The sequence below is a fragment of the Sipha flava genome, unplaced genomic scaffold (assembly GCF_003268045.1).
Source record: "Sipha flava isolate LNK unplaced genomic scaffold, YSA_version1 171_pilon_pilon, whole genome shotgun sequence".
NCBI lineage: Eukaryota > Metazoa > Arthropoda > Insecta > Hemiptera > Aphididae > Sipha > Sipha flava.
Genome location: NW_020271925.1, coordinates 397096 through 410995, shown reverse-complemented (window position 1 = coordinate 410995; position 13900 = coordinate 397096). Strand labels below are relative to the sequence as shown.

The window sequence follows — 13900 nt, the reverse complement described above, 5'->3', positions numbered from 1 at the left end:
GATATATCTAAGAGCTGTATCTTACCAATTAAAAAATTCTCAACAATCTACACGACAAAAAAAATAATTTAGAGTAAAATTAATCAATACACATGTAATATATATGCATAAGTATATATATAATATAATAAGTATATAATTTTTATAAGTATAAATAATATATAATTTGCGCAGTTCATTTTAATTCTTACATTCATTTTGATTAAGCTTATGTTTTAAATGGACATTAAATATAATGAACTAATTATGATTTATCTTATGATATTGAATCAACATTTATCATCTATTCAAGATCAATGCATTTCTTAGTATATAAACTTCAGCAAAAAAAAAAAATATATTTTTATTAAATTTAATTTTTGATTGAGAGTTAGTTATATTTTTATTATATTTGTTCAATATTAATACTATAAATATTCTTATTGAATTTCATTAAATATAATCAAATTAATTATACTATAATAATGTATTATATATATTTTAAAATTATTGAAGTACTAATTTGAAACCTTTTGTCCTGAATTGAATTACATTTGAAATAGAATTTATTTTATAGTTTATATCCATATTTACAATCGAATTTGCCTTAAAAAAGTAAACAAATTTTTATTTGAAAAAAATGTAAAACCAAGCTAATATAAGGATAATTAATAATATTTTAAAATTTATAGTAAAATAAGTGTAACAAAAATCATTCATCTATGAATTTAGAGTTATGATTTTATGTAAGAAACTCTATCATTGTAACTATGTGTTTAGTTCACCCGTTATTCTGTCGTTGATACACATCGAGAATTAAAAAGTTCCTCTAGAAATCATATTGTTTCTATTATTAGCTGTGATTAATATTATTTTAATTATTCGGATAAAAACATAAATATTTATTTTTATTTTTTTGCTTTAACTTTTTGTTATGTTACATAGATATATTTAATTATATTTAACTACCTATTTCTAATTTGTTTATAAACAATTTAGAAAACTATGCAAAATATGATTGAAAGCTTCTAAATATTAGCAAAAAAAAAAAAAAATTAATATTATATTATGAGTTTATTGTAATTTAATTATAAAACGTCACGTCATTAAAAGATAACTTATACATACAAAATGTACTGACACTTTTTTAGCATCATTATTGTTTAGAATGGAAATGTTTCACTTTGATTAAAATATTCAACCCGATAAATGTTAAAATGCATTTTTTAATTTTAATATAGATGATAAATAAAATATATTAATATTTTAATGCCTTTTAAACACTCATAAATCTTTTTCTTACAAAAAAAAAAAAATTGTAAACATCAAAAAAAGAGATGAAAGCTGTTAAAAGAATTGATTAAAAATGCAGCTGTACTTACATTCACATTTTATATTTTATAAAACTGTGAACGTAGTTATAACTTTAATCTTTTAGCTTGGATTTATTTGTTTGTTTCAATAGTTGCTTGCATATAATATACTTATTTAATAGAAATTACGTTGCATTTCACTGCGAATCATAGTACTAAAATAATTAAAAGGCATTTTTCTATTCGAGCCTATTTTAGAATTCATATATATTTTGATTATTTGAGACATATTTATTTACATTACGTATATTTCAGTAAATATTTCTCAATACATTTTCGGATGGAAAAAAATTTGCCAATAAATAGTCAAGTTATAATCATTAATGTCAAAGTAATAAATAGGATAATTTTTGTTGATTATTTATGTAATCCTTATTTTAATTTTTATTTTAAAATGTTTTAATTTATATTTAACCTGCAGTTTATATTTTTTAAATGATTATTCTTTGAGATACATCAATGTAGCTTTTCTTTAAATGCATTTACTTCCTAATTACGTGATGCAGTGATTTGCTTCCCTCCCCTGGAATGTAAACTAGATGCAAAGGGTTTTAACAGTAAATCAATATAATTATCGTTATGCGGCAAAATGAAACTCGTTCGACCGTGTGATATATGCTGCATGATATATATTATCTAGCAATAATAATAATGACAATAAAACGTAATATAGTAATAATAATAAACCATCAATCGAATTCGGTTGCAGTTGTTGGCAAGAATTTTCACACGCGGATATCGAACAAATTTACAGGTAAATTTCAGGTTAAACCTGATCAACACACTGCAAATTTTTTATAGTCCAGTGTATACTGCAACCTAATATCCATTGTCGTCGAAAGATTTACTCAAAATGAATTCAATTCTAATGAAATAAATTTCTATGCAGTTCACACGATCTGATACTTTTGTTAAGTGTAATTTCAAGTTAATTCGGCGGGCACTTTACTTTTTTATACAATTGATCCTCGTCGAATGACGATTCCTCAAAGTTTTATATATCGTTGTTTCTGGCCGCTGTAGATTGTATTCCGTATCGATTGAAAATTGTACTAACAAATACGTACCGTAATTGTCTAAGTCCTCGTATTTGATTATACCTGTCGATCCGCTTAATCGAAATATCACATAATCCTCTTGATATGTTAATTTTTACTGAGTTTCATATGAAAAACCAATCCATTCGTATACTATGTTCCATCATTTCGGCGTGAATATACATGAATATATTATTAAGTTTTTTTTTTTTAGATACTCTTATACAATTTAAATACGTATAAATCTCTAGCACAAACCCTTTTTATAGAATATACTTAAGATTTGATTTTGAAACGGTTTTCCCTGCCATGGGTGTACTTGTGATAAAAGAAACTAGCTCCAAGTCTAGAAAAAAAATCTTACGGTCACTGGCAAGTAATATTTGAGTAGTCAATTTAATCCAAAACATTTAAATTTGGCCCATTGAAATTGAAAAAATTATGTAAAAGCTTTCAAAAGTGGATATTACAATAAAATGTATACATATTAGCTGAATGGTCGAGAATAGTAATAAATATAAATGTGAATAGTATGCATGGATCTATTAGTTTCTAATGGATACTTTATTTGTAGTTTAGGTCATTAATACATGTTTTTATCTACTGTTTTATAATATATAATTTTTTTTAAAAAATTGTTTATAGTCATTTTAAAATAATTATCATAATTTTAAATTTATTGGCATTTAATAACATTAGTGATTTGAATAAATATATCTAACTAAAATAGAAAATGTTATATAATGCAATATATGTTTCGGAAAATTATTATATTTATCAAATGTCAATTTGAAATTATTTTATTAAAAATGTATTAACTCGTGTTTTGGTTCCAGGTATAATATTTTAGTACAGATACTTTATGCATAAAAATGTGTTATACCATTTTTTCCTTCAACTTAAATTTACGAATAGTTCTACAAAAGTATAGTGCAGAAACGTTGCACGTTTATAAACATTTTGATTAAAGTTCATAGTATTACATAAAATAAAAGGCATCCAATATAAATTTTATTTCGGTGTATACACGGTATATTTTGAATGGTCTTAAATTTAATGATTGTAGCCAGATCAAAAGTTTTGAATGTTGACCTAATATAAAACTATTTCACATTCAGCTTTATTTTTACAATTGCCAATAATAGTACTACTGTTACTCAATGCAAACATGAAGCAACACAGGTATCAATTATAAACTATTAAAAAAATTGAAAACTTAAAATGTTGAGTACTATAGTGTTAAATTTTTATTAATAGATGTATTACGAAGCTTTAGAGAAAATGAATAGATAATTAATTGCTTATAATGTTCAACATTTCATATAAAACGTAGGTAGTTTCATATTAAAATAACGTGATGAGTAATCTTTTTTACTAAAAAATAATAATATTCAAAATTATAAAAACCATATTTTGTCGCGACAGGTGTTTAATATAGATAGAAAAAAAAGTTCATAACTCAGTTTAACAAGTAAAAAACTTTTCCATTCTCCCGGTCGGAAATATGAATAATGCCACAAAAAGATATAAATGTATAAAAGCAGTATTGTAAACAAAATAAATGTATAATATGTACTTAGTTGTTGTTTTTGGTTTCGAGTAAATATTAATTCGTCTTACAAAACATACATCGATTTCATTTTATGTAAAAACTGAATTCATACTTAAACGGATCTTGAAGTTAATTGTTTATCCATAGTCAACTTTGTATTTATTAGTATATGCATTATACTCATATAGTTATTGCATGTTTGATATATAAATTATTATCAGTATACGTATGCATTAAAAATGATCATTCGCACAATTAAATTTATAAAAACCACATTGCTAGATAAATAGATCATTTATGCTAAACGCTAGGAATAGAAGATAATTTCACTTTGATTCGAATGTTCTGAAATTATGCTTTAAACAATACAATTTTTATTTTTGATCTCTTATCAAGATTAAATTAGAATTTTGATTTAACAATTAGTTAATTTAAAATGATACTCATGATGAGCTTATTTCTTAAAAAAAAAAAAAAAAAACACTCCCGAATGTAATACATAATATATTATAATGTATTATATAGTTATGAGATAAACAAAAATGACGCAGAGAAATGAGGCTCGAGGGTTTCAGTAGTAAAACATTTAAAACATTCGATTGTCACTACCAGAAGTTCATTTTTCATCGCCTGATTGACGGGTTTGAATGCATAAAAAACTAAGCCTCATTAACATTATACGAATCGCATTTGAGTACGATATTGTCAAAAATCCGAGCCTTCACAATATCGATACCGGGTATAGTAATTATGACGATATTGAATTTTCACGGAGAAAAAAGTGCTTTTTGTCAAAAACGAAAGACCCGTGTTGTTCGACTCTAGCGGGCAGGAAAAACGGTTTCTTCGTGTTCGTTTCCATTGCTTCCGTCCGCTGGGACACCATCGAACGATTGCCATTGCAGTGCGCGACGGTGATACGTAAAATAAAAAAAAAAACGCACTCGACAACACGGCATCAGCACAACATCGCGTTCGCGGCCCTGGGTTTTCGCGACCCCGCGGGGGACGAACGAAAACCGATTCTGGATCGGAGCCACCCGCGGCGACGACCGGGGACCATCGCGACGTACGCGACTGGTCGCGCCGCGAGAGGCTTTCGGCCCTCGTCGGTCCCCGCGGGTGATCGGGTCACGGACAACGCGTGCGGCACGTTCGACTCGGCGGCGTTGATGTTGGTGGCGGTAGCTAAGAGGAGAGGAGGTGTCGAAGAGATATGCCCTGCCCAGCCGTGTTTACGTCCGATATGTGCCGGCGGCCGCCGAAGGTGACCGTTAAGGACCGTTACGACCGCACCAAATGTCAACGTAGTGGACGCGCACGCGTAATACCGTTCGAACAGTAACGCTGTTCCGTCGTCACGTTTGACGTGAACGCGTTCAACCGCACTACGCGCGTAAAAACACAGCAGGTAACGGTGGGGACGGGGGAGGGGGGTGCGAGGTGACAATAAAGCGCGTAACAAGAATGATCTCGACCGGTACACGGACTCACCTCGCCTGCAGCTGATCTCCTTGGACGGGAGGGCTGGGTGCTTGAGGTGCACGGTCAGGTACGAGGATATTTTGAGGTGTATCAGCGATATGGTGGTGAACGGCAACACGAACTGGGCGACGGCCAGGCCGACGGTGAACGTCTGCTGGGCGACGGGCGACGGCCACTTCTCTACGCACGCCTCGTACAGGTGCACCGGGCCCACATGTACCACCTCGACGTGCTGGTACAGCAGCAACGGCACCATGGCCGCGAACGACACCAACCAGATGAGCACCAGCGTTTTGGCCACGCTGCACCGGAACATCGAGCCCCGAGGGTTCCGGACTATCGTGAAGTACCTGCGACAGACACCGAAAACCGATCAGTAACGTATGAAATTACGTAACAATCGTATCGCGTCCACGTAATGGCCTCCGAGTCAAACGATACGAGCGGCGATACAATCAGTGCTGGGCTCGGCACATGTGCTACAATAGGACCATACTATCAACAGTCCTTGCGAAAGAAAATCAAAAAAATCTACCGGTGCAGTGTGAAACATGCTACTCCAAGCCTCCCGATCAGCAAGTGGGTATCAAACGGCTGTATAAATGAGAATCATACAAAAATGTTCAAAATTAGTCGATAAATATCATATTATGTTCACGTGCTGCTACCAACGTACGTCATATAATACGAATTATATAATAATTATTATACGAATGATTTTTTTTTCAACGATATCGCAAATAGTTTTTGTGTGACCCTTGCAGTTACATACAAACAATTATATTGGTTCGTTATTTCATTTAACCGTTTTTCTATATCTAAGTTGAATTGGGTGTTTACTATTTTCGGAATCTTATTTAAATCCACTATTTGAGTTATTTTTAACGCTGAGGTGTGTTTCCGAGCTGTGCCATATTTCGAGTAAGATTTCACTACTTTTTTTTCTAACTTTTAGCTACCTTCCTAATTTCGTAAATTAAATTAATCAATTCACGTATTTCATGAGCTAAATCAAAAATTAATTTTGTATGAAATAAACATGGAAAATAATTACCGTTCCGCCTTTCATATTAATTAAATGCACAGGTTAATATTCTGTATATTTTAATAACATATACCATACGTACGTGATTATTAGGATTATAATATTGCTGATTATTAACAGAATCGATAAAAAATAAGAACCATAACTCGGTCAAAAACAGTTACTAAGTAATCGAAAACATGATTCAGAGAGTTTATAATGTAAATATATCATTATGTGTTTATGAAAATTAACATAATAAACATTCCGTTAGTAAATTGGAAATATATTGTATTAAAGGATTTCTAAACAGAACAACCACATCAAAGTATAATATAATTAGAGTTTCCAGTTGCTTTCCTTTTGTTATGCTTATATTGCATATTCATATATACATATCATATTCATATATATAATATATATTATTTATATTTTTTTAGTGTTAATCTATACACAGAAATAAGCAACTATAAGGGTACAATTAACGGTTCATAATTTTTTTTTTTTTTTTACGGCTTTTTAGACCACACATCCAAACATAACTGCCTCCATCCTTTGTGTTTTTGCGCCAATATATGCCAATCTTCATCCGGGTGAAAGTCTGCAGCATTCTTTTTCGATTTTTTTGTGGTTCATTAGCAGATGTAAATAAAACACAATTTTCGTACATTTATACATTCTCTGAAAATCGTTTAGAACAAAAGGCACAAAGGTGATCATAACCAGTTGTCTTAATCAAAAGTTTTATCACGCTATTTCAATAGGTCGGAATTAAATTCCTATCAAAGTAAATGTGTATAATATATTTCAAAGCTATTTACATGTCATTATATGTAATAACCAGGTCTTGGGACTTACAGCACTTAAAATCATTAAAATAAGCACTAAAATAAGTATTTAAAAAATTTAAAATCAAGCAAAAATATTTATTCAAAAAAAAAAAAAAAAAAAAACTATAAAATTCTGACTAAAAAATAAAACAAAATAAAAATAAATTTTCATTTTCAAGACTTAAAAGGTTTTTATGGATTTTCTAAGGGGTTTTTCTGAAAAATAAAATATATACTGTTCTCTCTGTTTTTGATCATTCTGAAGTTTGATACTAAGTTCTATTTTCAGAGTTGGAATACCTTTGTTAACCCTACAACGATGCCTTGGACGGTGACGAACTACGTGATAACGTAAATAAAATAAGAATTATTTTTAATTTTAATTCTATAAAAAACGATTTTGCAGGAGAAAACTATAAAAACGTAAAAAAACTGGTCATATAAGCAAAAACAATCAGAAAAACTGGAAATAAGCATTTTTTTGAAAACTTGCTGAAAAAAGCGAATAAAGGCACTTTCAAATTTCATTAGTGCATGTGTTATAACTTGACATACACTTCTATAATACTCTGCTACATTTTAAGTTAATCCATAAAAATAAGGAAATGCTTTAACTCCCCAACCCTGGTAATAACATATAAGTTTGTATAAAAATTAAAATTGTATCGAATCGTAAAAGTACATTTCTTATTGAAGAAATATTATGTGATTAAATTGTTACAATATATATGTAAAATATCTTAAGAATAATAATAAAAATTAAATTCTGAAAATGTATTAATTATACACGTTACCTTTTAAACCTACAATAAACTACCTAATGCATAGATTATTACTTAAAATTAAATTTGTTTTCTGTTTGAAAACTCAAAACCATTATTTTATATTATAGAATTTATTTTTTGGAAAGTAGGTACATTTTATTGAAAAGAAGAATAGTAATTTAACTAATATAAATTTCCTTTTCTGGAGTCTCCTAAGTCTAAGATATGAATATTTAATAATTAATTTACATGAGTAATGAATTCATTATTTACATATTATTATAAATACGTATATTATATATTTATATATATATATATGTATTTTATTCAAATATATTTGTTTTGATAAATATAATTACTTGCATAATATCGTCATAATATTGTGTCTTACGTGAATTAATTATGTAAGTATTTTATATATTTGTATTATGTATGTATTATATACCATGTTAAAATCCTAATGTTGAATAAAAAATAAATGTTTTTATTCTATGTATACCCGCCAGCTATGTCTTGGATTTTGACTACAACAGCTTGCTCGCTGAATAATAAAATGATAATTTTGGATGACTCATGATCCTGAACATGCATTATTAAAACAAAAATACGTGACCTGCGTATAAAACCAAAAACATAGCCAAAGTACCTATATTAGTTTAGAAAATGTCAATTTTTATAGAAAAATATTTATTTGATTCCTATTTTTGATTGATGCCATATTTAAATTTATACAATTTTTGTAATGTTTGTAATTTATTATGGGACAAGTGCTTATCACTAAATTTATCTTTTAATTAATTCCCGCCTGATAAAATTGTTTATCTTTTCTAAAAATTGAAAAAAAATCATTTATATCTATAATATTTATCCATAATTTTTTCAGAAAATAATTTATTTGAAATGGAAATTCTCTTATCTTAAAAAATTTAGGCCAAATATTCATCAAATTAACATCACCTATACGACAATTGACATGACACGTGATTCAAATGTAACACATTACACCCGAAATGTATCACTGAAATATAGAATAATCACGCGAGTTCGTGCAATATTCTGACCTGTCAGATTATGTATCAGTTTTGTGTTATTTCTGAAATGTTGTCCGTGACCATTCGTTTAATACTTTCACTAATTTTGTCAGACGTTACTTATAAATGATGAAAATACATCTTGCGTTTGAATAATAACCAAAAGGTTAATATAGTAATAATTATTTCTAAATTAGATATTTATTTAATTTTTATTAACTCACCTAATAATTTTTTTGAATTATATTATTATTTATTTATGTTTATTATCATAATATATTGTATATTAATATAATATACTATAAATATTACCTACTATACTCCTAAATATCAATCACTAACTTCTAGACCTTTGAATATCAAAAAAGCCCACGTCCATTGTAGTTTTTCCCCCAAAATGGATGAAAGTATTAATTATGTACTCTTCAATTATTATTTACAAATTTAATAAGTATAGGGTACATAGTGCGTCTTCTTTATCAGACATATTACTGAAAAGTGAAACAAAACTGATGCTACATAAGTGCAAAGAAAAATATCATGTAATTTGTATTATTATTTCGATTAGTACAAATGTATCATATTTCATGTCACTTGTCATACCAAAAGTCATGTTACTTTGGTGAGCGATGCACCTAACATATATAACAATTTTTTTTTTTTTTTTATTGTTTACCCATTAATATTTAAAATCAATAAATGTAATGCTATTTATGTGAGTTATTGAAAAATAACAATACTTGTTTATCTTTATTCTTATTTTCATAATAATTATTGCAATAACTTAATCTCTGTAATATGTCTTATTGAATAAATATGAATAAATATTTTTTAAATCATTCATATTGATCCAAGTGGGAAAACGATCCTTTTCAGGGTCAATTTTGACGTTAGTAACGACACGAGGAGAAGAATATTGATACAATTAATTTAGGTAATATCTTTTATTGTAATAAACAATAAAATATAAATTTTTTGGATTAAAAGTATATACTAATTAATTGATAAATATTTTATGACATAAAAATAAATTGAGGTATGTCTTTTATAGACAAAACTCGATAGATTATTCAAATATAAGTATAACATGTAGGTACATGTAAATGATTTTCGTTATGCGTTATAATAACACAATTAATAGGTATCTATTTCAAACGACATAAATCGTACTATTTAGGTAATAGGTTTAAAAATGGCTAAATTAGCAAGTTATATAATTTACCAATAATATATTTTAAAGAAAAAAAAATATTGCGAAAAATAATTAGATTTTTAAATATAATATAATAATATCTGATATAATTTATCAGTTATTTTCAGTTTATAATAATTGATTAAATTATTATTTATTATTAGCATAATAAATTAAACATCATTTTTTAATCCCTTTTCATATTCTGGTGATTTGTTTAAACATTTTAGATACTATTTCTCTCAAATTTTAAATATTATCAACACTAATTACAAAAGTTTTAAAATAAGTTCTAGTTTGAAACTTATATCATGTTACTCTGCAATAAAAGTGAATACATTCTCGAAATTATTAGTACGTATCATGAAATGTTAAACCTTTAACACAAAACCTTACAACACATTGCATCCAATTAATTTTATAGGAAATAAACATAAATAATAAAGTATTTATAGTAATTGTTGTTTGTATTTTGAATATTATCGCATATCTTTATCACCATTTCGTAATATTTATCATAAAATATTTGTTGTTGAAAATATAAAACTCTTTTCTATTCATACGCTCAAATTGCTTTAATAATGGTTCATTATATATTTCATGTCAACGATTTCTCTTTTACATTAATTGTAAGATACTTCAATCTTTATTCCTAATAATTAAAAAATCTATTTACACGGGTCATATTTTGTCTAAGATTTATAATGTATTTCAAAAATCCAGAAATTAAAAATTATTTCTTTTTCACTATTCCATTGAGAATTAAAATAATTTAGACAAGGTATATTTATCAGAATTATAGTAGATCACATGTTGTTCAGATGTGATGAAAAAATTATTATGGTAACAATGGCTTTTAATTGGCCCACTAGCTAAGGAATAAGAAGAATAAAACAATAATTATTTTTCATCATTTTTAGGCTTAGGAAATTTATGAATCGTTCTTAAATTTAACTTATATTTTTTATATTTCTAAATGCATTTTTTATAATGAATTAATTTATATAAAGCGTTTTTATTTATTTAAAAACCTCAAATAGTATATTATAATCATGCAATTATATAATTGCGTATACTAAAAATGCCATTCCACTTCAATATATATATATATATATTTATAAACTATTCGATTTTATTCCTCTATAAAAAAAAGAAATACTTTCTAAAATAATCAAATGTAAAATTAATGTTTAAATGAAAAAAAAAAAAGTTAAAATTATAAATATTTATTCAAGCCACATTTAAAAAAAAATCTATCCATAAACTGAATAACATCTACTAGAATCTTATATTACATGTAGTTATTTATTATTGTTAATGTCAAAAATAAAAATTATTGACTAGTAAACGCATAAAAGCATTTACAAGATCAACAATGCTTCGACAACTATTTCCATTTTTATTAATTAATCATATACTATAATAGAGCCTCCCGAAAAAAGTCATTTTATGGTAATTCATCTGTAAAAGATACGAAAGACTTTCAGGGTAAAAAAAAGTCATGGTCATAGAGTCATTTTATTGGAAATCCACGGATTAAATAAAGTTCTATAGTAATAAAACACCGTCTTAACAATGTGTGTACCTTTTTCTTCGGTATAAACGTATATATTAACCTATATATACGTTTTGTGGGATCGTTGACCAGACACTTACACAACCGGTGAATACACGTGGCTGAATTATATTCATATATTTTTTTAAGTCACAAAGTTTGAAAACACTTATACTTTAGCCAACCTACCCACTAAAGTTTTGTAGTGAATTTGCATCTAAGAATTATCACGACGACGATAATTTTCGAATTCAAAAATAATTCTCGCCTGACACTGACATTATAACCCATAAACTACATTCATTGTAAAGCACCGAACTCTTTGTAAACCATCACACTTGTATGTAACTGATAGATTTTAATTTAGTTTTCTTTTTATTCGTATTCAACATATGCTTTACCATATAATAATTTGACTTTAATATTAAGGAAAATTATATGATAATTGTTTTAAAAAACAATAAATATAATGCAGAGTATTTTAATATACTATGTATTATAATTATTTACACGTATTTGACAATTACACTGTATCAAATGTAAAAATAAAAATTAAAAAATTTACCATGAAAAAATTGCGAAACGATTAAATAATAGTAACACGAAGGAAGCCACGCACGAATCACGAAAACCACAATAAGAAAAAGCTACAGATTGCAAAATAGCGCATCCGAATTTTTCGATCAAAGACAAGGTCAACCAATTGGCCAAAACAAATAATTAACTAACGAAGACACGATCAAACAGCATTTATAAGGACTCCGGTTCAGCACTAACTTTAAACGCATCCAGCCATGTTCTTCCAGTCATCTGTTGATTTTTTGATAAAGTATTAAAATAAATAACCACTAATACTGTAAGAAATATTTTATATAAGTATATTTATCGAACTTGTCCCATTCTTAGCACTTAGCAATTTATCATTATTGTGACAGAGTCACCGGCGGCATGCTACAGTGTAAAAAAAAACATTTTTGTAATTTCCTATATAAATTAACAAATTAAAAATAGAAATATTCATTCAAGTTATTAAAATAAAATATAATAGGTATTAATTAATTACTGCTATAAAAATCTGTAAATAAAATCAATAGATTTTTATTTAGAATATGAATTATCTAATGCTAAAAAAAAAATAACTGCTACAAAATGGTTTGAAACTGTCTACTTTTGAAGAAACAAGTATAATAATATTACGAGTATAATACATCAAAATATATTTATAAGAGAAATGTATAATTCATTTTGACGGAAAATGCAACTGTCCACAAAAATTAAAAATGTATTAAGAGGTTTTTTTTATTTATTGATGTTCTTTTATCCTTAATTAAAGGTAAATATGAAAAAAAAAACACTTAAAATCATTTAGGATCAAGATGATAATCTTATAACCGTTGTATTTTTATGAATAAACCAATACATTAAAGTGTTCTATTATTTTCTGTGAATTTTTTTGCGATAGTCAGATGTTGTAATAGTTCATTTTTCAACCGAAATTTCAACGAGAAGTTAATACCTTGATTATAGAGCATTATGACAGTCATCAATAACTATTGGCGATTTCCCTTGCCGTTATCATCCAGTATGTCTTATTAAATAGCACAAAGTAAAATTTTTTTTATACCATATAAAAATTGTTTTGAACAACTCAAACTATTATGGTCAAAGTCAATAAATAACTGTCACTTGTATGACCCAATTCATATTTTTCATTTTAACTTGGGTCCCTTGAAATATCTACATCAGTGAACCTCTCACATTGGTTTTGTTTTTTCTAACTCTGATATCGAATGTCAGAATAAATATGACTTAGCATCAAAAAAAAAAAATATATATATTTACCATCAGTTTTTCAACAATAAATATAAATCTATATTTCATATAATTTTCACATTCTCACGATGCATTACATAAGGCTTGGTATTAATTATTTTATTATGTGTACCATTCAAATTTATAATTTACATTTTCCAAAAATTGGAATGGTGAAAATCAGTTATTTTTTGTGTCATAAATCAAACAACTATTATTAGAAATAATTAAAAATTTAATATCTTCATAATACGTTATTTTATTCT

At 27.2% G+C, this 13900-nt stretch overlaps 1 protein-coding gene across 1 annotated transcript in view; it reads right to left on the bottom strand.

The window, feature by feature from the left end:
• LOC112679989 (neuropeptide Y receptor type 6-like) overlaps positions 1-13900 on the bottom strand; it is a 69768-nt gene that overhangs the window by 6653 nt on the left and 49215 nt on the right. Inside the window, exon 3 of the mRNA XM_025549950.1 lies at positions 5436-5776. Coding sequence (XP_025405735.1) covers positions 5436-5776 — 341 coding nt within the window. The remainder of the gene's footprint in view (positions 1-5435; positions 5777-13900) is intronic.